This window comes from Podarcis vaucheri (assembly GCF_965113315.1).
Source record: "Podarcis vaucheri genome assembly, chromosome: 4".
Taxonomy (NCBI): Eukaryota; Metazoa; Chordata; class Lepidosauria; order Squamata; family Lacertidae; genus Podarcis; species Podarcis vaucheri.
In genome coordinates, this window is record NC_138762.1 from 21,062,358 (window position 1) to 21,084,904 (window position 22,547).

The window sequence follows — 22,547 nt, forward strand, 5'->3', positions numbered from 1 at the left end:
CCATTGCAGGGGGTTGGAATAAGATGGCCCTTAGGGTCCCTTCCAACTCTCCAATTCTATGAGGACACTACAAAAAAAGATAGAAAGAAACCCTGCATGCATGAAGAATATCTATCTCATCACAGTAAACGCCTGCTTGGAAGCATCCACAATGGACCCCAGCTAAATAGGAAAGCACATCCTTGCAGACTTTCCCAGTCCTACCGGGAGATGCCAGGAATTGACTCTGGGACCTTCTTCATGGAAAGGAGATGGTCTCCTGCAGAACAATGGACCTTCCCTACATGAAGGTGATGACTTATTTCATGCAGCTCTGGGTAATATAGCCAAATAGTGGCATGTATGTTGAGCAGTGAACTGACCCTCATCCCCTTTCTAGTTGGGTAGGGTGGAATTTAGAGAACATCTGTGTTGCCACTTTCTATGAGCTTCCATGCTGCCTTTGTTTCTGTTTATTGTGTTTCATGATTAGCAGCAGGCTAAAGAGATCTGATAGCCAATTTCATGTGTTCTTAATCCAAGAGATTGAAATCCAGATCAGAGCTGCTGTTGACTCGATGGGAACAAGAATAGGCTTTGTTTGAGGCACCCTTTGGGGGGGGGCTGTTGGGTTTTTTCCTTCTCTTCTCCCTGGTGCTTGTGCAGGAATTGACTGGCTTATCCTGGGGTCATGGTAGAAATTGAACCAGGTATGCTAGCGTCATACGATATGCTTAAGTGTTTGGCTGCTCTTTCTCCGAGAGCAAATTGCTCTAAAACTCTTCCCGTCTGAGAAGCTTTTATTTTTAACCACTGTTTTAACAGTGACACGAAACATTCCATTCCAAGCTGAACTGCGAGTTCCGTTTCAGGATGAAGATTATTGGAGCCAGAAATGCACAGATCATGGGAACTTGGTGGGTTGGTCACACGTAGTGGTGCTGTGCTTTGGTTTCAAGACTCGGGAGGTTTCAGAGCAAATGAACAACCAGGAGGAGCTTTCTAGCAAAACAAGCTTCCCTCTCCCTTCCCTTTGTGTACGTCAAGAGAGTATGTGGTTTTCACAGGCATGTAGACGGGGCAAATCAGAAAGGAGAGTGTGCCTCCTCCACAAGAGGACCGGAGGTTGGCAACACGAGAACGGGGCCTTCTCTGCAGTGGCTCCCCGTCTGTGGAATGCTTTCCCCAGAGAAGTTCGGCTGGCACCTTCATTATACACCTTTAGGCGCCAGGCAAATATGTTACTCTTCAACCAGGCCTTGGGCTGATTGACATCTTACGCCCCTTTTAAGTGTGTTTGTTGTAGGAGAGGGAGTTATTTGTTTGTGTTCCCCTCTTCATTTTTTATCATGTCTTTTGTGTTTTTATATACTATATTTTTATGCTGTGAACAGCCCTGAGATCTCTGGTTGAAGTGTGGTATACAAATTTAATAAATAAAATAAAATAAATGTTTTGCCAGGGCATCTGAAGTGCCAGCTATTTCCACTGCCTTTCCCCCTACACCGCAATTAATAACTTGGGCCTCCTTATGGCTAGCATAGCGGGAGGCAAATGCAGTAGTGGGGAACACCTTGAATGTTGAGCCAGGCAGGGTCCCGTCCAAACCCTTGTTTCTTTAGGTAAAGGTAAAGGGACCTCTGACCATTAGGTCCAGTCGTGGACGACTCTGGGATTGCGGCGCTCATCTTGCTTTATTGGGCGAGGGAGCTGGTGTACAGCTTCTGGGTCATGTGGCCAGCGTGACTAAGCCACTTCTGGCGAGCCAGAGTAGCACACAGAAACGCCATTTACCTTCCCGCATTGCATTTTGACGTGCTTTCAAACTGCTAGGTTGGCAGGAGCAGGGACTGAGCAACAGGAGCTCACCCCATCATGGTGATTCGAACCGCCGACCTTCTGATCGACAAGTCCTAGACTCTGTGGTTTAACCCACAGCGCCACCCACGCCCCTATAAAACTTTTCCCATGACTTGGATTCGAACCGAGGTTGCTGTGGCCACAACACAGAGTACTAACCACTATATGAATTTGAACACCTCAAATACCCCCTTGTGATGTCTAACATATTATTGAGGTTGTGGAAGGCCCCAGAATTAAATTAACACAGATTGTGTAGTGTTGCTGTGCCCTTCCACCATTTGTTTTCTGTTTTTCCTCTGTCGGCATTACCTTGATTTTCAGCCCTATCACTCAAGAAGCTTTTGATGTAGATCTCTTGTATTTTTGCCAACTCCCGTGTTGGTTTAAAAAAAGCCCCCTCTGTCTCCTTTGTTTCTGACCAGTGAGATGCTATGATTTAATCCAACCCGTTACAAAGAGAGCACAACAGAACGCAACCAGCCGGGAAACTTTGATCTTCAGTCTGAAATTTATGCTTTCGTTTTGCTGTGTGGAACCCCTCACAACTCTCTGCCGGCAAAGATATTGCAAATCGGGTCCTCCCTTAAAGAGGGCATGTATTGTGATGAGACCTGGAAAACCGACACCCTGTGTTGTGGGTGGGTACATTTGGACAGCCACAACACCCGATTGGTAGGTTCCTCGAAGCTGGGTGCAATCTGGCCAATGGGACGCAGTCCAAACGGTTCGAGGGACCTATTTATGCCCACGCACGTGACCCAGAGCTTCCTCTTTTGGCACATGCATTCGGAACACCCGCCCACCTCTCCCTACTTTTAGGGCTTTGCGCTTGACCTTGCTATGCCATCGTGTGTCTTGTGTCATTGGGACAGGGGCATGGCAGGAATTTTCCCCACTTGGCTGATTGGCTGTTGCCATTTGGGTTTCGCCTGCCGCGTAGCAAATCGTCACAACTTGTAAGGTTCCGGATAGGCACTGGTTCAGGTGATAGGGATGGGAGAACGCTCTCGCCATCCCTGTGTGAAGGGTATTCCGTTAAAGGAATCCAGGGCCTTGATGGTTTGTTCAACCCCTGAGAGGGGATTGTGCCCGTGCCTGAGTCCAGGGGGGCATTTGGGTGGCAGAGTTAGCCCGTTCCTGGCTTTCTGCTTATCTAGGTGTTCACCTTTGGCAGACCTATGCTGGAACCCTGGGTCAGCGCTACCTGCATGGCAGGGAGCTAGTCAAACCAGAGCCTATGTAACCAGTCACTTTCTGTAATCAATAAAGTTGTGGCCTAAATTCTGTCAAAAACCAAAACCAAAATTTGAGCCATGTGTGATTTTATTTTGGGGGAGGGGTCTGGGTCTGAACACGCAAATAGCATTGATTGTAGGGCATAATGCCCTTCAGGGTTTTACTATTTCCACTTCACTTAATAAAACCTTTCGCTGAGGTGGCAGAACACAACACAACTTGCATAGCTTTCAAAACTGGCATGAAATTATTATTATTTTTTTTTAAAAAAAGGTGCACTACACAGCTTGGTGTGCACACTGTCTCTCTCTCTCTCTCTTGAAACACATCCTCTGTGGGAACGAGATAGATAATATTACCAGGCTGGGTTCAGCCAAAGTGCAAACTGATTGTAGCATGGGATTTCAAACGGCAAAGCCACTTGCCTTTTCTCATTTATGAAAGCAATCCGTTTCTCGTCCTTTCCCTCGAAGCTGTCTTCTGAAACGATGAGCGCGTCACACCCTGTCGGGAACAAGGCACTTAATTCCCCCCAAAATGTAAGAAGTTGGTGATGCTCAGCACTCATGTTGTGCTTTCAAGTGCTCGTGTAATTTAGCTTATCTGGGCTTCCTCAAACTCGGCCCCCCAGATGTTTTTGGCCTACAACTCCCATGAACCCTAGCTGGCGGGACCAGTGGTCAGGGATAATGGGAATTGTAGTCTCAAAACATCTGGAGGGCCAAGTTTGAGGAAGCCTGGCTTATTCAATAATGGCTACTAGTCACGATGGCTGCATACTACCAACAGGAATCAGAGGCAGATTGCTTCTGAATACATAGGGCAGGTATGGCCAAACCAGGCCCTCCAGATGTTTTGGAACTACAACTCCCATCATCCCTAGCTAACATGACCAGTGGTCAGGGGTGATGGGAATTGTAGTCCCAAAACATCTGGAGGGCCAAGTTTGGCCATGCCTGAATAGGGGGGAATAGCGGGAGAGGACTGTTGCTTTTGGGTTTATTTATTTTTCTTTATTTCATAAAATTTATACACTGCTTGATTGTGACAACAGCAACAATTCCCCAAAGCGGTTTACCATAGACAACTTTTTGTTGCTGAACTAAATAGGTTGTGTAGACTGGTCCACCAGGGATGCCTTTGATGTTATTAGATCCTGGAAGGTAAGTCGGAACTGAAGCTCAACCAACCCAGACATCCTTCTCCATGTGCCCTCTCTGAGGGAGGTGTGGCAGGCGGCAACCAGAGAACAGGCCTTTTTAGTGGTGGCTCCCCACTTATGGAACACTCTCCTAAGGGAGGCCTTCCTGGTACCATCATTGCCTACTTTTAGTGCCAGGCAAAAGCGTTTCTTTTCAGCCAGGATTTTGGCCTTTAACTTGGAGAGTTTTAGAAAGCGCTGCCTCCTTTTAGTGCGTAGGATGTGTTAGACCATATTTTATATACATGAATGGTTTTTAGCTTTTATTTTGCTTTGTTTTATGCTGGCTTTCACTAAAGGAAGTCACTTTGAGTTTACCTTTTGTAAAAAAGCAACTAATAAGTGCAACAATAGTAAACAGCTCGCCTAAGGTCACCCAGCAAATGCATGCAAAGGTGGGAATCCAATTGAGGATTTCTGATTCGTGACTAAGAAACTGCAGGTATCCTGCTAAATGGATCCACTGGCACAAGGATTCCTGTGCTCACTCCTCATTTGCTCTGGAGGGTTGGAATCTTGCTCCTTTTGAAAGAGGGACATGGGGGGGGGTGTCACCTGTCCGTCTATTTAAATTTTATGAAAAAGATAATGAGGTGTTAGAATGAGCCCATCACTTGACTATAAATGTCTTTTTCTCTTAATGCAAGGATGACTCTGAAGTTCCTTTCAAGTCTCCAGGAAGCACAGACTTACTCCCCCACCCCAGTCGTGAGAGATTTGGCACCACAGTGCCAGTGGCATCTTCTAGTAGTAGGAGTTTCATAGTTATATACATATTCTGGCAGAGTCAGGCCACCACATGCAAAATTCTAAAGTGTTACAATGTTAGTGTGGGACTTCTGTATTCCCTTAAAAGTGTGTGTGTAAAACTATATATATGACACCAATTTTCTTCTTCCCCTGCTATGAGTGAAGCTGTGGGCAAAATTTAGGGTTGCTAGGGGCCAGGAAAAAATCATTTAGGAGCCAGACGCAGTCTTTAAGCAACTGCTTGGCCACCCATTCGTATTACAGTGGTACCTCGGGTTAAGTACTTAATTCGTTCCGGAGGTTCGTTCTTAACTTGAAACTGTTCTTAACCTGAAGCACCACTTTAGCTAATGGGGCCTCCCGCCAACACCGCACGATTTCTGTTCTCATCCTGAAGCAAAGTTCTTAACCTGAGGTAATATTTCTGGGTTAGCGGAGTCTGTAACTTGAAGCGTATGTAACCCAAGGTACCACTGTACATTTAAAAATAATTGTGCCCCTTTTCTCAGGATGTTTTTATGGCGTGAGTAGTGTGAATCTGTGTTCTGACTCTCCTGAATCGAGGACTGCACAGTAGTCTCTTAAGTTTTAAGGGCTCTCAGGCATGGTACCATTACAAACAGCTACGCTGATTTTGGCTGGGTGCCTGGACATGTTCATTCATGAAAACGATATTTTAAAATACAACTTTCAATTACTTTCTTCCAGCACAACAGTTACGCTTGGATTCTTTCTGTTCTTTCTCCTTAACCCCCCAAACAGCTTTTTCTGTGGGTCAGTGCTGCTCAGTGTAGAGGGACCATGAATACAAAATCATTTCTCTATTAGCCTGTCCTCAAGCAGAGCTTTGTCCTGGCCTTAATGCTGTGGAAATATAGTGCTACGCTCAGAGATAAGTCTGTGCCTCCTCCTAGCTTGAAATTTAAATCATCGGATGTCTTCTACAGAGTCTGGACCAGTTATGGATCCAGCCCTTAGGCTGAATAACAATCACAGCCTTGGTTTAGCATTGCATGCAACCATTGGCTTTTTTAAAACTGAGCCTAGAAATTGGGGGTGGCGTTGCCGTTGCATCTGTAATATCTCATTAAAGCATTTATATTCTATGTGTTAGGTCAGGGGTCTGCAACCCGCGGCTCCAGAGCCGCATGTGGCTCTTTTACACCTTTGCCGTGGCTCCGGGGCAGATACTAGCGAGGGGAGGAGGCGCATTGTGTGCCCCGACACTCCCCACTGTGGCGGGCGCTGTACTGGCTGTGATGTCGCATGGGGGCGGTGCGTGCGTTAGTCACGCACCGTCCCGACGTCACCGTCCCGCCCGCCCGCTACATTGTAAGGGGCATGTATGCTGGTCACTGCATTGAAAGGGGGCATGTACGCTGGTCACTGTTTTGAAGGGGAGTGAAGAACACACACACACAAAAAGGTAACTTGTTATTTTAACGTTTATTTCAATGAGGAGGAGTAATTCTGAGGGGTCAAACAAAGAATTAAAAAAAAGTGACAAAAAAGTTATTTTTATAATGACGAGTTTTGCGGCTCCCAGTTTTTTTTCCTTCGGAAACGGGTCCAAGTGGCTCTTTTTGTCTTAAAGGTTGCATACCCCTGTGTTAGGTAAAAGAGCTCCCAGAGCAGTTTACAAAAATCAGTGGAAAGACATTGTTGCCTTACCAGGACCAAGATATGTGTAGCTATGGCCATGGTACCTAAAGGTAAGGTGAAGCGGACACAGTCTCCGATCTGTTCTAACAAATGATCATATATTGTGGGCATCCATCTGTCCTTCCAGGGTGAAATCAGATGGCTGCATTAGCAGCACTGAAATGAGCTCCTTGGGGCGCAAGCATAGGCAGTGTGTTTGGAGGCCCTGGGCTGCCCAGATAACAAGGCCCATCGCTTGACCACACTGATGTGGTCCAAAGGAAAGCAGAGCAATATGTTTCGCACCAGCCTGGCTGCAGGAATTGCTGGAAAGAGGCATACAAGGAACCATCCAACCATCTTAGGGACTGTGGATTTCTGTAGGGTTTGCTCCTTAGCCTTTTCTTCTCTCAAAGATATCCTGCAAGGTAGCGGAGACTTGGGACCAAAGGTAGGCAACCTACCCCAGAAGAAGCACAACATGTCCCCTACAAGAGGCACTCCTCTTCCCTTAACACCCCATACACCCCTGATAGTATCTGTTGTTGTTGTTGTTTAGTCGTGTCCTACTTTTCGTGACCCCATGGACCAGAGCATGCCAGGCACTCCTGTCTTCCACTGCCTCCCGCAGTTTGGTCAAACTCATGCTGGTAGCTTCAAGAACACTATCCAACCACCTCGTCCTCTGTCGTCCCCTTCTCCTTGTGCCCTCCATCTTTCCCAACATCAGGGTCTTTTCCAGGGAGTCTTCTCTTCTCATGAGGTGGCCAAAGTATTGGAGCCTCAGCTTCAGGATCTGTCCTTCCAGTAAGCACTCAGGGCTGATTTCCTTCAGAATGGATACGTTTGATCTTCTTGCAGTCCATGGGACTCTCAAGAGTCTCCTCCAGCACCATAATTCAAAAGCATCAATTATTTGGCGATCAGCCTTCTTTATGGTCCAGCTCTCACTTCCATACATCACTACTGGGAAACCATTATATCCTGAAACACTTCCTTATGGTGCTAGTCTGCTTCTATTGACTTGCTGAAAAAGAAAACCCAACCCATGTTTGTATTTTGTTTACTTCAGGCTGTTAACATTTCTAAAAAAATAAAAATAAAAATGCAATTAAATGTGTTTGTTCACCTTGCACGTCGACCTCACAAGGAGGAACAATTGTGGCCACAGTTCCCCTTTTCTATGAATTCCTGACGTACGCACTGCATGAAGATTTGGCTTGTACCGCTTGTGGAAAGGCTGGAATCGGGGAGCGGGGTGGGGAATCAGTGACCAGCAACATAAGGTACTTATTACAGGCTTTTCTTAGTAATTTTTGAGAGCCAGCATTTGGGTGCCTGGGAATGCTTGTGTGTTTTTCCTTGTTAAGATGACCTCATAAACCAAAACCTCCTCTTGTGACATTAGCATTTTGGGATCTCTTGTGTTTGCTGAGTTCCAGATCTTGACAGAGGTACCAGAACGTGCCAAATTATTTTTCTACGGTATCAAATTTAATAATCTCTGTCATTTTAAATCTGTGTTCTACGGGAAACACAGCATTCATTTCTGTATTCATTCATTTCTGTGGTGTAGTAGAGAGCTTTTATTGTAGCTTTTGAGTAATCCACACACACCCTTCGGTATAGAAGAGGAATGGAAAACATACTAAACCCAAGTCAACCATGCCTGAAACCCCATGAACCTCCTTGGCCGTGGTACCTCGGTTGTCGAACATAATCCGTTCCGGAAGTCCATTCGACTTCCAAAATGTTTGACAACCAAGGTGCAAAGAGTGGCCAGCAATTTCAATTGAGAAAAACACAGTGGAAGTGATTCGGCTTCCGAAAAGCATTTACTTCCGGGTTTTCAGTGTTCGAAACATCGGCTTCTGAGACACTCGAAAACCAAGGTACCACTGTACATCAGACAGATTCTTCAGGTGACCTTACCTTTGGGCAAGTAGCTATTGGAGAAAAGGCCTTTCCCATGACACTACCCAAATTATTGAACTCTATCTAACTTGGCCACATTTCTTTTTGTTGCTATAGTTTTATTTTTGTTTGTTTGCTTGGCATGATTTTAGGCACCTGCCAAAGTTAGTCCTATTCTTCTGCCCAACCTTTAATGGAATTCCACAATATCTAGCACATTCTGATTTTGCTGCTTTATCTTGGGCCTTTAAATCTAGTGGAGCACCGATTTCTCTGCTGTCTTCATTAGGTGTTGTAATTTTGTGGTAAAAAGTCGGCTGTGCCACAATGTCTATGTGTAAATTATCAGTAAGGATACAATTGATCTCCCCAGAAGTTGCTGTTTCCAAAGTACTGGTACATGGTTTGAATAAACCAACAAGTTTCTAAATATCGTTCCTGGATTTGCGTGTGTTTGGGGAAGCGGGACGAAGCAACAGAGAACAGCAAGAGAGAGAATTGTTTCACAATTAGTTATTAGGGTGTTTTTATAGTCTGGTCTTCTGAGTAAGAATCTGGCAGATGGTGAAACAACAGACCAGTCAGCACTTTGAGGAGGGACTGACGTGTTCCCATTTCAGAATCCAAACTTACTCACTTAGAAAATCCTGCTTTGGGAAAATTACATATCTACTTGTGCAGAGAAATGCCCTGAATATGCAATGTTAACTTTCTGGTAAGCTGGAAATCCCTGTGGCTGTAGTAGGGAGGTTTTTGCACATTACTGATGAGGAGGAATAGTGTGGCTGAAAATAGTTCCCAAGAACCACTGCTGGAGCTCTTCAAGGAATTATAGTAGGGTTAGACCAAGCTGCCTATCTGGTGCTTGATTATAGGTTCACCTTTTGCACGTATTTTTGGAAAAGGATGCACAAATAAGCTCACATTTAAATTGTACATGTGTTTGCATGTACTTCTTTACATAAAATACATGCTTTTCAATGCATTCCCCCACAAACTATGCATTTTGTACTTTATCCCTTATGTGAAATTTATAGTTTTGTATGTTTTTTGCATGCCATGAATTGCAATCCGTAGAAGGGCGTAATCGGAGAGTTGTCTTCCAGTCCGCAAGCAAGTTTGGAAGCATCACATTGGGTTCGCCCAGTGCAAAAACGAGAACAGATTCCTCCCCATCCCTAATTTGTAGTATATCTTTTCAGGGTTTGCTTTTGCTATATAATACTGAGTTACAAGTAAGTTGTAAAGCATGGCCGTGAAACCTATTGCAGAGAGGTCTCATTGACGGTGTTTGTGTGTGTCGTTCTTGTTCCATATAGATAAGGTACTCTGATGGTAATTGATTTTAAGAGTAATGACTGGCATGTTAGCCTCTTTCCCCCCAGTTCAACTGACAGCTTTAAGCACCAGCTATCAAAATATCTCCAACAGTTCATTTGGTATGTTAAGTAGAAGGCGATTATAACAGATAAAAATTACCCACCAAATTCAAATTATTTGTGGGTGAGGCGGGGAGAATAGCTGTATTAAACTTTGCTCCAGACAGTCGTCTTGCCCTTGTATCCCACAATTAGCACTGAAATACATCACTGCTCAAACACTAAAACTTAATTACTCTAAAACAACTGCAGTTCGGGGAGTCTTAAGTATAATGATGTTTCTTCTCTTTAAATATTTATATGCTTTAAACCAAACTACTACAACTACAACGAACCCAGCTTCAATCTCACAAATGGGGAATTTTGGGGACAGATGGAATGACTATTTAGATTTCCTATCTAGAGAGATTGCTAGGAATAAATGTAGTGGGAACAATCATAGCAGTTGGCCAGAAATCATATTTTTTTAAAAAACAAGTTCTTCGTGAATATGCAGTGCAATATATTTTAAACAGGCATCTGGGTATACTTTATGCATATATATATATATATATATATATATATATATATATATATATATTCTGCACCAAGCTAAACCAAACTCAATATCAGGAAAAGCTTGATTTTGCAACTTGTGTTAATTATATGTGTATTGGTGTGATTCTACTATTGTTAAACATGGGAAGGAGTAAAGGACAATCTTTCCCCCAAATTCTTCATTTGTGACTTGCTTCAGAGTTTAGAGCAAGATTAGGGCCTTTTCAGTGTGGATGCTCTATGGAAATACATTTTTTCCACAGCTTACTCTTCTGTCTTTGAGGCCCCAAGTAAAAACTGTTTTATCTAGTGCTTCCATCTAAGTCATACTTAGAGAAGAACCAATGAAATAAATAGACACAACTACCGTATTTGTTCGAATGTAATGCACACCTTTTTTGGCCAAAATTCGTCAGGAAAATTAGGGTGCACATAGATTTGATGATGCATTAGATTTGTGTAAATATGGTAACTTAAGTCCGTCGATTTCCAGTAGACTGATTTGTCATGCTGATTTAGTCAGATATACTTTCAGCTGTGAGTGTTTGTTACCAACTCTCTCTCTCTCTCTCTATATATATATATATATTGATTGCCAAAAGATTAAGAGATGGTTGTTTATCCACATATTAGCAAAGACTATTTTGGTACCATGAGGGCTAGTAACTTACTTTATGTGTCATAAAGCAAAGGTTCTAGTCCTTTAACTTTTAAAGGTAAGAACAAAGAAAGCAGAGGTTCCCAGGTTGCTTAATGTTTATTTATTCAGAAATCAATCCAGCTGAATCCAATGAGTCTTAGGACTCAGCTACATTGGCAAAGAAAAGCGCTTTATATGTGTTGTTTATGCATTCTAATACTGTGACACCAGATGGCGCTGTGGAGTTCCATTTTTTGCTAGCCTGATTTCTCATACAAAGTTTGCAGCGCGTTTAACTGAAATGCTTCTTTGATGTGTACAGATCTGGCCTTACGCTCTACTAAGCCTGTGGAAGGTTACAGACTTAATCGTAATTTAGCCGGTGTCTTCATATACAGCTTGCTCTTTGGAAATAGCTGACTCGGTAGTCAGTGGAATAGCTCAGTCAGTAGAGCGTGAGATTCTTAATCTCAGGGTTCTGGGTTCGAATCCCACACTGGGCAATAGATTTCTGCATTGTTGTGGGTTAGACTAGATGATCCTCAGGGTCCTTTCCAACTCTTTTGAATTACTTCAGGAATTTTGCTACTTCTCAACTGAGAAGTTGGTGAATCAGAATTATAGTTGACTAAAAATGTTGTATTCCAAACTGATGTATATTTTTTCACATGTATTTCAGATCCAGAATGCTAATGATGTTTTAATAGCCCCACTGGAGAAATTTCGCAAGGAACAAATAGGTGCAGCAAAAGTAAGTTGTTTCTGAATATTGTTATTCACGGTCACTGCTTCATTTTGTGGTTTCTGTCCCTGGTACTAGACTTAATGTGATTTTTTCCGTTGTAAACATCACTTGTAAGCTGCTTTCAGAGCCTCTCAGGACTATAAAACAGGATACAAGTATTGCAAAGCAAATTAATCAGCCCCACAGCTAAACTGTACTGCATGATGAAGCCATGAATACTCATCACTGGGCACGCAGTTTATGGTGGACTTGGTGCTGCTCATACATACAAGTTTTTCCCCAGCGTCCACACAAGGATACCCTCATCAATAAATAAATAAATTCTGATGTTATGTTCCCACTTGGTGTTTCAGGGGGAAATCAGCAAAGTAAAGGAATCGCCAGCAATCTTTAATTAATGCCCATTGTTGTGAGATATCTTGATGTAAGATACCTTCCCTAGATATGAACCATGATTTTTCATCTGCAGGCAGTCATTTCTAACCAGGCAGAGGGCCTTCTCGGTAGTGGCACTTGCCCTGTGGAGCACCCTCCCATCAGATGTCAAGGAAATAAGCAACTATCCTACTTTTAAAAGACAGGCAGCCCTGTTTAGGGAAGTTTTTAATGTCTAATGCTGTATTATGTTCTTAATTTGGGACGCGAGTGGCGCTGTGGGTTAAACCACAGAGCCTAGGACTTGCCGATCAGAAGGTTGGCGGTTTGAATCTCTGTGACGGGGTGAGCTCGGTCCCTGCTCCAGAGTACCGCTCCGGAGGGAAGGTAAACGGCGTTTCCGTGAGCTGCTCTGGTTCGCCAGAAGTGGCTTAGTCATGATGGCCACATGACCCGGAAGCTGTACGCCGGCTCCCTCGGCCAATAAAGTGAGATGAGCGCCGCAACCCCAGAGTCGGCCACGACTGGACCTAATGGTCAGGGGTCCCTTTAACTTTACCTTATGTTCTTAATATTTGATTGGGAAACCCAGCCAGATGGGCAGGGTATACAGTGGTGCCTCGAGGGCAAGACGAAAAGAATCCGTTCTGTGATTCTCTTCGTCTAGCGGTTTTTTCGTCTTGCGAAGCAAGCCCATTGACGGATTAGCGGATTAGCACTATTAGCGGCTTTTAGCGGCTTTTAGCGGCTTATCTGCTGATCGGATCAGCTGATAAGCGGCTTAGCGGCTTAGAAAAAGGGGGGAAAGGGGAAAAAACCAGCAGGAACTCGCAAGACATTGTCGTCTTGCGAAGCAAGCCCATAGTAAATTCGTTTTGCGAAGCACCTCCAAAACGGAAAACTCTTTCGTCTAGCGAGTTTTCCGTCTTGCGAGGCATTCGTCTTGTGGGGCACCACTGTAAATAAAATATTATTATTATTATTACCTCAGCACAAGCAAGGAAACAAGCCTCAGTTAATTAAGAATGTAAGAGTCTGCTGGATCTTGCCAGTGACCCACCTATTCAGCATCCTGATCACAGGATCACCTATTCAGCATCCTGATCACAGTGGCCAACAAGATACCCACTATGGGGAGCCCAAAAGCAGGGCCTGAGCACAACAGCTCTCTCCTGTTATAGCTTCTTATTGTGTCAGAACCAGCTAGTGGCTTCCGGCTTAGCCAGGACATGAAGCCATGTTTTAACGCGGACTGTGATTTCCTGAACGTGTATCTCTGCTTATGTAAAGCGAAATGGCTGGATTTGGACATACACTGCTTGATTTATTAAGTCATGATATGATAGCCTGGACCCAACTACTATGACTATTATAAATCTCTGCGGTACGTCTCTGAATGTGAATAAGCATCGGAAGCCGCCTGTTACTGTGCATTAGATTGCTCCAGAGTTTTCCGCACTTGAGCTTCCACCTATTTTTGGACTACAACTCCCATCATCGCTAGCTAGCAGGACCAGTGGTCAGGGATGATGGGAACTGTAGTCCAAAAACAGCTGGAGAGCAAAGTTTGGGGAACCCTGGATTATTCCAATGTGTTCAAAGAGGAGGGGGACGTCTGCATCTGCCCCTCCCTGAGTTGTGGGGCAGGTTGTGCATCTCTCCACACACCGCAGAAATGCCCTTTTTGCTGTAAAATAAAAGTGACATGTTAATTGGAGGTGAGAGGTTTGCAAAGTAGCTGTGAATGAATCCGGCATTGTGACAGAAACATAGGCCGGCATTAAATTATTGTTTAGAATGCTGTTTGAGTGGACTTCCGGGTTGGCGCCATCGCCGAATGGCGGACTCCCTCCGAGCTCCGGAGGGAGTCTGCTCGGCAGGGGCTGGGTCCTACCGCGCCGGCGACGCGGGGACCCTTAGAAACCACGGGAACGGATCCCGTGGACATGGTGACTCGGCTGGCACCGTTATCGCTCTCCCGGCTTGTGAAAGAGCCTTTTTAAAGGCTACGGATCGGGCGCCGGGGAGTAGCGTGGTGCTTTGAGTCCTCCGCTTCCCCTGCCGGGCGCAGCCGCATGCCATTCGGCGGAGAGCGCTGGCTTCTTCCAAAGGAAATTCGGACAATTGATCAACAACCCGTGAGTAATTGGGCAACCGGGTTTAAAAGGAGGAAAAAAGAAAATTTTTTCCGGATTTGGCACGAGCGGGAGGGGATCCAAAAAAGGAAGTCAGTCCCCTCCCTGATTGTAAACATGCTAAAACAAGGACTGAGAAACCAAGATCTATTCAGAAGCTTATTGATGATAAAAATTACCAACTCCACGATGTGAATTATAAGAACTGTGCTGGAGGAGAGGAGTCGAGGGTGAGGAAAAAGCAACCCCCCCCTGGGAACCGGGGCGATTCGGACAGCCTGGCGAAGAGAGATGGAGATTTTGACAGCTGTCAAAGGAGCTGTCAAAACTGGAAATTATAAAGAGGACTTTGCTACAAGTTCTTTGCTGGTTAATTTTGTTACAATTTGATATAAATATGGATATAAACTGTCGGGAAAAAGAAACAACAAATTGACTTTTGGATTAGAGGATACAAAGTTATTGTAATCCCTCTAGAGGGGATTCGGGACATTACAAGTGTCGTATGTGGAAAACTACTCTGGGATGTGTAAAGGTCTTATCTCCTGGGAAAGCTGCAGAACTGAAATATTATTTTGTCTACAGAGGTGACTATAACACAATAGAATCTTCCATTGAAGCAAGAAAGGAACTGGACGTAAGTCTGTGTCCCTGAATAACAAACCTCTGTAGAGACGTTAAATTTTGGAACAAGAATGTTTTGACAGCTGAACAAGACAGAAACCTGAGAAACCAAGAAATAAAAGAGTAGATGACTGAATACGACACGGAAAGAATAATGGGAGGAGCAACAAAAGATTAAAGAAAATTAAAGGCCTCTATTAGATTGGATTTTCGACGTTAAACATCATTAAGACAATCAAATCCGAAGAAAACAGCATGATGGACTGAGATAAATTTGGCTGTGGACTTAAGATCTCCAGGCCGACAACATACAGACAAATGGACATGGGGAATCAAAACCGGGGAAGGGAGGGGGAACCTTAGAATCCAAAGGCTTTGTAACCAACTTTTTGAATTTTTCTATACTTTCTATCTTATATTCTTTATAACTTTGATACTTTACGTTTCTGTTTTTTCTTTTTTTTTTAGAAAGGGGGAACTCGTGGAAGAAATGAGAGCGGATCTTGGGGAAAATTTTGTTCTATTATAAGACGAGGAGTGATGCTAAGATGGTGTAAATTTAAATTGGTTTATGAGTATAATATATTAGGTTTAATTGGGGATGAGAACTTGTGGAACCAACTTGGATAAAGGGGAATACAATCGGGAGGGGAAGGAGGAAGTCCCAGAAAGAAGGTTATGAAAAGAAGGGTCTAAGTTAGTTTCTCTTTTTCTTTCTTTCCTTTATCTTTCTTATTTTCCTATTCTGTTATTATTGGAAATTTTAATAAATATGATTAAAAAAAAAATAGAATGCTGTTTGAGTGATGCTGAAGTTCATGGGAAGCCAGCAGCGTCTGGGTGAACTGTTCTGATTTGGTTTCCAAAACGGAGGAGGAAACCCTCCAAGTTACGAAACTTTTTCAGTGATATAAACAGCTTGCGTTCCCAGGGTTTTCATAGCCCCGCGGCTCTCTCCAGCTTTCCATTCTTAGAATCCTCACCCCATAATATTTAATAGATGCTCTATAATTGCTCTGCTATTTTGGGAAGGATGTTTCAAAACATCAGCTTGGAAATATTAATTTCAATAAACACATGCAGGGACAGTAAAATAAAACTATTTCAGACATTTTTGGAAGTCTTAATACAGAGGAGCTAAAGGAGTTAAGGAAGAACTTCATTTGCAGAAAATAAGAACCTTTTACTGTGTTGGTTATGTAACTGTCCTGTGGAATGAAAATGTCATGGAGCAAGTTTAAATAGCTTCGGATTGTTACAAGCCTATATGATGGGGGACACCTGGCTTACTCGTAAGACGCATGAAAAGGATATTGAGGTCTTAGTGGACCAGAAGCTTAATATGAGTCAACTGTGTGTTGTAGCAACAACAGAAGCTAATGCTATTCTAGGCTGCATCAGCAGTCCAGTGTCTCTATTACCATTCTATCCTGCCCTGATCAGACCACACCTGGAATATTGGGTCCAGTTCTGGGCGCCACAATTTAAAGAAGGATATTGGCAAGCTGGAACGTGTGCAGAGGAGGGCGACCAAAATGATCAAGGACCTGGAAACCAAGCCCTATGAGGGACAGGACAGTTGAGGATGTTGGGTATGTTTTACATGGAAAAGAGAAGAGTGAGAGGAGCTATGATAGCCATCTTCAGATATTTCAAGGGCTGTTATATGGAAGATGGAGCAAGCTTGTTCTCTCCTGCTCTGGAGGGCAAGACTCGCACCAATGGCTTCAACTTAGAAGAGAGGAGATTCTGAGATCTTCCTGACAGTAAGAGCTGTTTTGACAGTGGAATGGTCTCCCTCAGGAAGTTGTGGACTTTCCTTCCTTGGAGGTTTTTAAGCAGAGGTTGGATAGCCATCTGTCCTGGATGCTTTAGCTGAGATTCCTGCATTGCAGGGGGCTAGACCCTTGGGAATCTCTATGATTCTGTGTAGGATTGGTCTCTGCAAATATAATTCTCTCTCTCTCTCCTCTACCTCCTACTCACACCCCAAGATTACACAAGCCCAGCTATACATTATACGGGTCGCTAGGCAGTTTATTCCATTCGAGCTGTGAGGGGAAAGTGGGGGAGGGTGACCCCTATCATTTATTGCACAAATGACAGAAAAACGCAGAGTGAGCTAAGTGGGAAAGGATTTCAGGCACGAAGTCACTTCCCTTATTTGGTCAATGTGGTTTTGCTGGTCCCCAGCTGGTAATGTTGTTGAGATCACGGGTTGCTGTGCTGTCTTCATTTAGGCGAAAGCCTCCATCCTGTACAATAGTATTTAGCAATGTTTGCCGAAGTGCTCATCTCCCTCTTTATTGCCGCCAGTGTCAGATCAAAGAAGACAGAAGGGGCAAACCGAGATGCTTTTTTAAAGACACTGAAGAAGGCTCCTTCTCTTTCCTCTAACATTTACATCTGCCTCTCTGTTGGTCTTGGCGCAGCAAGAGACAGATCTGTTTGTTGCTCTGTTGATTTGGCTCCGCTTTGCATTGATGTGGCATTTCAGAGTGTTCCGAGCGCTCTGTGTACATTATCCTTGCTGCGATCTTTCCACCAGTCTCGTAAGATAAGTCCATCCCATTATCTGCAGTTTGCAGATTGGGGCAGGGAGGGGAACCTTAAGTTGCCTAGTGAATTCGCAGCAGGAGTGACATTTCAGATAGGGACCCCTTGGTTTTATTTACGTGGAACCTTTATAAGAGCGTTAAACGTTACAAACTTAAAGCAAAAAATGCATTGAACGTGTAAGATTGCCATAATATACCACCAGCCAAATACTGTCAGCGAATAGACTTGTCTCTCTGGGAAAGCTTGAAGAAACAAACGTTTTGAGAAGTATTCAATAGAAGACAAAATGCCGTGTCCATCAGTTATGGGAAGTGTGTTCTGCAGGAAAGCGTTCTGCTGTGCTAAAAGACCCTAGTCGCACAACTGTGGAACAAATACCTGTTGCGTCACAAGAAAGACCCTCAGAGAGGATGGTAGGGAATGTAGGGAACAAGGTGATTCCTCAGATATCTTGATTTGCAACTCAGTTTTGTAGTGTTTTTGTATTGTATTGTGTTGTTTTTCGTTTGTTTTTTTCCTTTTGCTTCTTTGTTTGTAGTGTTTAATTTTTTGGAAACTCAATAAATATTATTTTTTTAAAAAAGAAGATTTCCAACTCAGCTTCTTTAATTGCGTTGCTAACCCCAGCTCTCCCCGAGTCCCTGACATAGTGTGGCCTGCAGCCCAATTAATACTGTAGAATAATTCAATACTAAGGTAAAATCTGAAGCCACATGAATATATCTTTATTTCTTGCCTACTTAAAGCTTCTGTCTTGGTTTAAACCCAGAGCTCAGCATGTAAATGATCAGACCGTTGTCCCAGTTCACTCAGTGAAACGCTGTACATTGACCGGCAACAATTCTCCAGGATTTGATGCACAGGGTCTTTCACAGACATTCCTGGGGATGATGGGGATTGAACCTGAAACCTTCTTCATGCGAATTACGCACTCTACCCTGATCTCTGCTAGGCCAAAAGCAGCATAGGGGGTTGGACTAGATGACCCTCGGGGTTCCTTCCAGTTCTTTGAACAAATGTTGACTGATGGAAGTGAGGTGGCAAAGAAGAAGGCTTCTTTAACATCTTTCTGGGAAAATCAGAAATCAGGAGGATCAAAACTTCAATAGAGAATGGGACAAATATAGACTGTATTTAAAAGACCACTGTAAACATTTGAACTCTTTGACATGGCTTTCAATAACTTTTGCAAAGTTACAAAGATTTTGGACACACTGGAGGATTATAATTTGGATTAACAATAATATGCAGTTGATTAAGATATCTAAAGGACCCACGGAGGGGAGGAGGGAAGTCCTAAGAATCGGAAGAATCTTGTTTGATCTTGAAATTCTAATGTGAAATTTATCTTGTAAAACTAATACAGTGTTACCTCAGGTTAAGAACTTAATTCATTTGGTAGGTCCGTTCGTTCTCATCCTGAAGCAAAGTTCTTAACCTGAGGTACTATTTCTGGATTAGCAGAGTCTGTAACCTGAAGCGTCTGTAACCCGAGGTACCACTGTAAAAATTATTTTTAAAAAAATTAATTTCACAAAAGAGATGTTAAAAACAACATCTTTTTAAAAAGATCTTTGTTTTGCCTATTGATCTGATATTGGGCAGGACAGCTGTCCAGCTTCGTTTTAGATTATTTGCAAACGCATCTCAGAACCCCTGCATGTTTTTCTTCCCAGCACATTTCTGGGGTTGGGTGACGAAACCTATTAAACGTCCTTCGGTTGGTCTCAATTCTTGCCTTACGTTGTCGGAGTCGAACTCCCATCAGCCCCAACTAGCACAGCCAATGGTCAGGGAAGATGGGAGCTTAGAGTCCTTGTGAGGAAGAAGAAGAAGAAGAAGAGTTTGGATTTGATATCCCGCCTTTCACGCCCTTTAAGGAGTCTCAAAGCGGCTAACATTCTGCTTTCCCTTCCTCCCCCACAACAAACACTCTGTGAGGTGAGTGGGGCTGAGAGACTTCAAAGAAGTGTGACTAGCCCAAGGTCACCCAGCAGCTGCATGTGGAGGAGCAGAGACTCGAACCCGGTTCCCCAGATTATGAGACTACCGCTCTTAACCACTACACCACACTGGCTCTCTGTATTCTGGAACAGGGGATATACTCTTCCAGGGCTTCACAAATGTTCCTAGGCTGGGAGGTATAGCTTTTTCTGGGCTTCATTTCGCAGACAAGGCCAGTGATGGAGAGTTTCAGCTTAGAACAGCGGTTGTGCTGCCAGCTAAGCCTCCTGCTTTCCCCTGAGCTTAGTCTGGGAAACCAGCAACTAGCTTGAACTATGCACCCTGCCCTCGTCTTGGCTTCCCAGTCCCTGACATCATTCTGGGGAATCATTTGGAGTTCCACAAAGGGTTTGAGAATTGCACATCTCCACTATGAGGTAGGAGGCACCAGACCCTGAAAATGAATGGACCTAAGTGTGTCCATTTCTTTGTCAGGGCCAAAAAAGTGGCCATTCACAACAACTCGCCTCTAGAATCTGCCGACGGTTGCTTAGCCAGCCTAAAGGAAGGCCTGCATGTCCCTGGTTAGCCTTTGGTTTAAGCCACCTTTTCCCATCAGTAAACAGGAAGGGCATTGTAAACAGTTCTTGAGCATGAGATTTATTTTCTCATAAGACGGTTCTGGCCGTCCAACTGGGAAGGTCTGTGCTGAGATGTTGCTTGATAGTTGCTGGGAAAAAGTTGTTTTAGCAGATGCTGTTTTTTAAAGTATGTTTGTTTCTCCATCTGCTGTTAGCCCTTCCGAATATTATAAAAAAAAGAGAGAGTCTGAATCTGTAAATAAACATCAAAACACTTGGATTTAAAAGAAATATTGTGTAGCAGAAAGTGGAGAAGACGGATGTTATCATGGGCTGAATGTCTTAAATAACTTTTTTTATGTTAACTGGAAGATGTAAAATAGGAAGTCCTATTTATTTTTATTTATTGCTTCTTTCCCCTTTGTCTTTTTTTCCTCTTTCCTTTTCTTCTCTCTCTTTCCTTTCTTCTTGCTGCTTCTTTCTTTTTCCTTTTTTAAAGCCCTCTTCATTTTTTTCCTCTGTCTTCCTTGGCACCCTCTGTTTGGGGCCTTTATTAGGGTCCAACGATTGTACCCTCACAGTGGTGGTAGATGGTTGATGGAGGGACCCTGGTTGGGAAGCAGGGATATGTTGGCCTCCCAGATGAATTTTCATGAGAACTCTTATAAAAGCCACAAACTGATTTGCAAAACTGAATTTTAAGATTGGCTATACCTAGATCGTAAGGGAGTTATTGGTTAGTTTCTGTTCTTGTTTGGATTATGTACTGTGTTGTTTTTTTAACTTGTCTTTTTATATTGCAAACTGTCCCCAGATTTACAAATGAAGGGCGGTACAGTGGTACCTCAGGTTACATATGCTTCAGGTTACATACGCTTCAGGTTACAGACTCCGCTAACCCAGAAATAGTACCTTGGACTTTGCTTCAGGATGAGAACAGAAATCGTGCAGCAGTGGCGCAGCGGCAGCAGGAGGCCCCATTAGCTAAAGTGGTGCTTCAGGTTAAGAACAGTTTCAGGTTAAGAACAATAAAGTATTTCAATTTCAAAGAAAGGCACCGGTAATGGCTAGGTCTGACAACAGCCATAAGCCATTACAGTTAAACGAAACCACCATATTTTGAGACAAGCATCTCTGGGCCAGACAGTGGGAACAAATGGCAGAAAACGTTTGCCTTCTTTCCCTCTTCAAGATTTCAGAAGTGTCTGTCTTCTCGCATGCTCTTAGAACCAGAACCTTAAATCAGATGAACCTTTGGTCTTAGTCGAGCAAAGCAGCTCTTAGGATGAATTGTCCAAGGGATATATACACACTATGACATTTCATTAAACACACTTGAAGAGGATGAATAAAGAAGGGAAGCAGACTCCACTCCTCTGGCTGTTCGTTTTCAAAACAGGATACTGTTTCAAGTAACATGCTGAAACAATTAAGGAAATCAAAAGAAGGGAAGAAAACCTTTAAGAAATATTACATTTCTGAAAGCTGCTCTTCGCATGGATCGCAGTATGGAAAAATATTACAGGGCATTATCTAAAGTTTTCTTCCCTATTGGAAGGGGGAAGCCGTATTTCAAGCTGTTTGTTTCAAAGATATGACAGAAAATGCAGAAAAGTAGAATTTTAGAAATATTTTTTACATCTCTGATGTGTTATTTCTGGCAGGAAGCGTTTTTGCAGTTGTCACACCAGAGACTTAAGTAATATTTCAAAAAGTGCATATTTTGCTTTTCGGTTATCTTCCTATTTTTCATATGGTGCACTGCACTTCTGTAAGTTCCATTGATTATATCCTGGGTTTTGTTTCTGAATTCACATTCTCAATGTAATCCCTCCTTAACTGACTCTTCAGAATTGGCTAGCTGTTCTGAGATGTACCTTCAGAGTCATTAGGAAGATGAAGGTACTTCTAAATAATTTTTTGTTTGTATCAGCAACCCCGAGTCTGTTTTGTAATTGTCCCAAAACTAAGCAGTCTTTGTTCAGAGCCCATTTCTACTGGTCTCAACAATTAAATAAAAAGGTTGGACTTCACTCTCAGTTCTTAAAACAATAAAATCAGGACCCCAGCAATGGAGAGCTTCAGGGCTACTTTTCTCCATGGAACTCTGCATATGCTCTGAAGCCCCGATTCTATGATAGTAGGTAAAAGGTAACCACATAAGTTAGATCGCATTTTGATTTGATGTGCAAGTTTCTTTACGTGTGGCTCCTTTCTCATTCTCTTCCCCACACTGACCCTCTCCTTTTCCCCAAAATAAAATTCTTTATTTGTTGACATTTGGCTTTAAAGGGCAGTTTTCTGGAATTTCTCACTTAATCTTCCTGACATTCTAGACCACGCAGTTGTTAAGCCACTCCTTTTGTGTTCTAAGGTTATATAGTTCACAAGGCAAGAGTTGGGCTTTGAGCGGGGGTGTAAATCTAAAACTTTTTACTTTTTCA

At 43.3% G+C, this 22,547-nt stretch overlaps 1 protein-coding gene across 2 annotated transcripts in view; it reads left to right on the plus strand.

Moving 5' to 3' along the window:
* ARHGAP42 (Rho GTPase activating protein 42) overlaps positions 1-22,547 on the plus strand; it is a 164,579-nt gene that overhangs the window by 68,045 nt on the left and 73,987 nt on the right. For both annotated transcript variants that reach the window (XM_082219138.1, XM_082219139.1), the window contains exon 4: positions 11,820-11,891. In XM_082219138.1, coding sequence (XP_082075264.1) covers positions 11,820-11,891 — 72 coding nt within the window. The remainder of the gene's footprint in view (positions 1-11,819; positions 11,892-22,547) is intronic.